Source organism: Cucurbita pepo, chromosome 19 (assembly GCF_057944985.1).
Source record: "Cucurbita pepo subsp. pepo isolate OVF chromosome 19, ASM5794498v1, whole genome shotgun sequence".
Classification (NCBI taxonomy): Eukaryota; Viridiplantae; Streptophyta; class Magnoliopsida; order Cucurbitales; family Cucurbitaceae; genus Cucurbita; species Cucurbita pepo.
Window position 1 is genome coordinate 11,737,748 of NC_141816.1, and position 4,386 is coordinate 11,742,133.

Below are 4,386 nucleotides of genomic sequence, written 5' to 3' on the forward strand. Positions count from 1 at the left end.
TTATTCTTTTTGGAGTTTGCTTAACTCATTGAACAAACATCTAATCAAACGATTAAGAACGCTAACAAAACAGATTAGTGTTTAATCAATTATTATTACAACGCAGGTGGATCTGTTGGGGCAGAGGCAGCCTTACAATGCAACCAAGTGCATGGAGTTGAAAGCGGAGACACTTGTTTTGATCTTGCAAACACATTCAAGTTGAGCACTCAACGTTTCAATTTTATCAACCCAAATCTCAACTGCTCCAATCTCTTTATTGGTCAATGGGTTTGTGTCAATGGTTTTCTCCTTTAATCTCAATCTAATCCCTCCTTAATCGCAATAAAAAGAGTTTATTTGGAATAATTTCTTCGTCCGTAAGAAAAGTCTAGAGCTTAGCAACCGAGCTTATCCAAAAATATGTATTTAATATTCATGACGTTGTTCGTATGACAATGTTTTCGTTATCCATTCAAACAAAATAAAGTTAATATCTCGTGTAAAAGAAGGTGATAGGTTCAAATCTATCAATAAAGACATCATTTTCATATTCAGCTCCCTTCGATAATAAAAATGAGAATATATCTGCATTTCTAACGATAATCATTACATAAAATTTTATATAACTCGGATTTCAAATGAGATAGAATATGATTCTCGAGACCTTTTCTACGTAAAAAAAAATGAAAGTTATCGATTATATTGTTCATAGAAACACCGTGAAGAAGTTAATGAGCATCTTCTTCCTTTTTGGTTGGTTGGGGAAAAGGGGTTTAAAAATTTAGAAGGCTTCTTTTTTCTGCATATCTTTTCCCTTACACTAATTAAAGCTGAGATTGTGGGGATTTTCTTTACATCCTCCTTTATTTAATATTCCCGTGCCTATATTTAATATCAATTTTCATAATTTTTAATTAAAATATTTTCCAATACAAATTTAATTAAAAAATTTAAAATATTAATTTTAATGTCCGTCGTTAATTTTTGTAAAGTAAGCAATTTGAAATGAATAACGTGTATAAAACGTGTTTCGTAAGAGAATATTAATTGGAAAGTAGGATAATGTAGAACGGGGTAATGACATGGCGTTGATGTGTATTAAATTTTATCTTTAGAGACTATTGTGACCGTTCTCTTTATACTTTAGAATAAATGTATAGTATATGTTACGAACAAGTCATAATTTTAACCATTTTCATGTATTTTGGAATCAAAATGATGAAACGTTTGAATATTTAGGAATAAATAATAGTTTTTACATGACATGAGTACCACAAACCTATAGGTCTCACGAGAATTTTTGTAACCGCCCGAGTCCAATATTTTTCTGCTTCGACTTGTTGTAAATAATCATCAGCCTGACCGTTTTAAGATGCGTCCATTAGAGAGAGAGATTTTTACACCATTACAATAAATGTTTTGTTGGCGTGCATTGATTTCAAAATTTAACCATTAATAATTTCTCCATTTACTCTTGTTGTATGAATACTCTCTGTATTGGTATCAAGGTCTTTTGAAGGAGCGGCTCAAAGTGGACAATATCATATTATTGTGGAGAGTCGTATTCATCTAATATGGTATCGAAAACGAATGAAACTTTGTCTTTAATGTTGGTAGAATAGAAGGTATTGATACAATGAGACACATAAGCTATTACTATCACACCTTTCCCGACACAAAAATTATAACAAATTAAACACACTGTTCTATTAATTAATTCACTTCCTGTCCGCCTGTCCCCCTTTCCCCATCTCCAATGCTCCAATATGATACTCACTATCCGTCACGAATCGGGACCAATACCAATGCGTCTTCCAAACCTTCCCCATTTCTTCGATCGGAATGCCCTTCGTTTCCGGCAAGAAGAAGTAGATGAACACCGTCATGATGCACACGAAGAACGCGAAGAAAATGAACAGCCCGAACTTCAGGTGGCAGAGCATCATCAAGAACACCTGCGCTACTGCAAACGTGAAGATCATGTTCACCGACACATTCATACTCTGAGCAGCCGATCGAATTTCCAATGGGAAGATTTCACTTGGAACAAGCCAACCCAAAGGCCCCCACGACCAAGCAAATCCTGCCACATAAATGCATATGAACAGCACCACCACTATCGCATACCACTGCGGCAGATCCTCTGCAATTCCACTCACTCCGAACTTCGCCGCAATTGCCGCCGTTACAACAGCCTATGAATCAAACAGAACAAAACCCATATAAGAAAACCTCAAAATAATCAAAATTTCCAATTGGGTATTCGTTAAAATCTCTATTACCTGACATATCAACATTTGAATTCCGCCCTCGAGGAACAGGAACCTCCTCCCCCATTTATCCACGCCGTAAATTGAAACGATTGTGGCGGCTACGTTAACAGAGCCAGTGATAACAGCGGACATTAAAGACGCATTTGTTTTGAATCCAATGGTGTTGAACAAGACAGGAGCGTAGAACATGATGACATTGATGCCGGTGAGCTGCTGGAAAAACGGAATTAGAATGGCCATTGTGAGATGGGGTCTGTATTTCCTCTGCAGCAAATTGGTCCATGGGTGTTCGACCGTTTTCGAGGCTTGACTGGCTGCAACCAAATCTTGAAATTCCTCTTCCACGTCCTCCACCCCGCGGACTCTTTGAAGCTTCTTTTTGGCTTCCTCGTGTTGGCCTCTTTCGATCATTGAATTTGGAGTGTCGGGGAGAACCAGTGAGCCGATTGTGATTATCAGGGCTGGGACCATGGCCCCACCCAAGCTCAACCGCCATCCCCAACCACCCTTGATCTTTGCGAAGAAGTAATTTAGAACATTAGCTATGAGGATGCCGACCGTGATGGACAATTGAAAGCCTATGTTCAAAGCACCTCTGAATCTGTACGGAGCCATTTCGGAAAGGTAGAGTGGCACCGACTGTAATTACACAACCACAAAACTGTATTTTATTAATTGCTAATTAAGGGTAACACAATAAATTAAAGTATAATTAATGAGATTTAATGAAGCAACAAAAAACAGATTTTTTTTTCTTTTTTTTCATATTATGGTCATATTTCGAATCATAAAAGGACATATTTGTCATTTTCTTAGCAGTTGTCAGGTCCAAGTTCCTTCGAAGCCAAAGCCAGCCAAGCAAACCGGATAACACAAATTTTAATAATCCCCAAAATACCCAAAAAGTAAAAAATTTATTACTGTACCTGGTTGGTAAATCCAATACCAAAACCGAGTAAAACCCGACCAAGAATCAGCATCCAAACGGCTTTAGCAAAGCCATTAATGATGGCACCGCTGCAGAACAACACGCCGCCGAAAAGCATCGACAATCTCCGACCGAACTTACGTGTCACCGTGGACGCCACTATTGATGCAAGCAGTGCCGCCAAGTACAAGGACGAGGTGAACATCGTCAACGTTGGACTGTCGTATTTACAGTACTGGTTTTTGGTGGCCATAAGATTCTTTTTCCGGTACACTTTCGGAAAAAACTCCTCCAAAAAAGAGTCCATCGACGTCACACCACCTATAACAACAATCCCAAAATTAAAAACCCATCTTCAAAAATCAATTTTTTTTCAATTTAAACAAAAAAATACCTGAAATTCCAATATCGTATCCGAAAATCAAGCCACCCATTGCAGCAACAATGCATGTTACCATTACAAAGGGAGTAAGATTTCCCGGGTACTCTTTTTTTCTGTCCCCGGGGAGCATTCCACCAACCGCAGGCATTTTCACGAACAAATTAGATCAAACGACGTAAAACAACAAGAACAAGAACAAGAACCGGACTCAATGAAAGAGTGGAAGCATATAGAGGAAGAGGCAGAAGATAGAGGTATAGAAGGGGAGGCCGTCGTATTTATAGTGAAAATTGCAACTTTTTTGGAAATGAAAAATAATTAAATCTTTTTGCTGAAGTATTCGCGGCCCTATCCACCGTTGATGGATGTGCTGGAACAGAAGTGTGACACATCGGACGGCTTTACAATTTAATGCTTACAAGATAATCCGTCGGTGGCGGTGGACCCCAGTGACCATCCAACCTGGATTAATCACGAAACTACATAAGCGAATATTATCTGACTCAGCTAATTCATTATTTTATTTATTTTTCTCCTTTTCATCAAAATTTGGATAACGTCGTATTTAAGATGCAACGACGTCGTAAACAAAAGTGAAAAAAAGTTAAAAAGCATGTGATGTTGATACGTGGTATGGAGTACGCGGTGATTCTGGTTGGAGATTAGGATTGCCATTCATGTAATTAAAACCAGAAACGGTGGGTAATTTGGGTATTTCTATCATCTTCATCTGCATTGACTCGGATAATAATGCCACCTCTGCTAAATTTACTTTTGATTTTTCAACCCAAAATAGATTATTTTAAATCAATTGATTTTTA

At 37.8% G+C, this 4,386-nt stretch overlaps 1 protein-coding gene across 1 annotated transcript; it reads right to left on the reverse strand.

Annotated features, from left to right (window-relative positions):
• Window positions 1-1,564: 1,564 nt before the first annotated feature.
• LOC111782173 (sugar carrier protein C) lies at window positions 1,565-3,820 on the reverse strand. Its single transcript, XM_023662989.2, has 4 exons — window positions 3,578-3,820; window positions 3,182-3,504; window positions 2,265-2,894; window positions 1,565-2,177 (listed from the first exon to the last, which is right to left on the reverse strand). The coding sequence occupies exons 1-4, from the start codon at window positions 3,711-3,713 to the stop codon at window positions 1,701-1,703; spliced, it is 1,566 nt and encodes a 521-aa protein (XP_023518757.2). The 5' UTR covers window positions 3,714-3,820; the 3' UTR covers window positions 1,565-1,700.
• Between the last annotated feature and the right edge of the window lie 566 nt (window positions 3,821-4,386).

Coding starts and splice junctions, on each gene's coding strand:
- LOC111782173 (XM_023662989.2), bottom strand. CDS start 3,713: ATGCCTGCGGTTGGTGGAATGCTCCCCGGGGACAGAAAAAAAGAGTAC. Junction 2,895..3,181: donor GTATTGGATTTACCAACCAG/GTACAGTAATAA, acceptor GTGTAATTACAG/TCGGTGCCACTCTACCTTTC. Junction 2,178..2,264: donor TTCAAATGTTGATATGTCAG/GTAATAGAGATT, acceptor TTTGATTCATAG/GCTGTTGTAACGGCGGCAAT.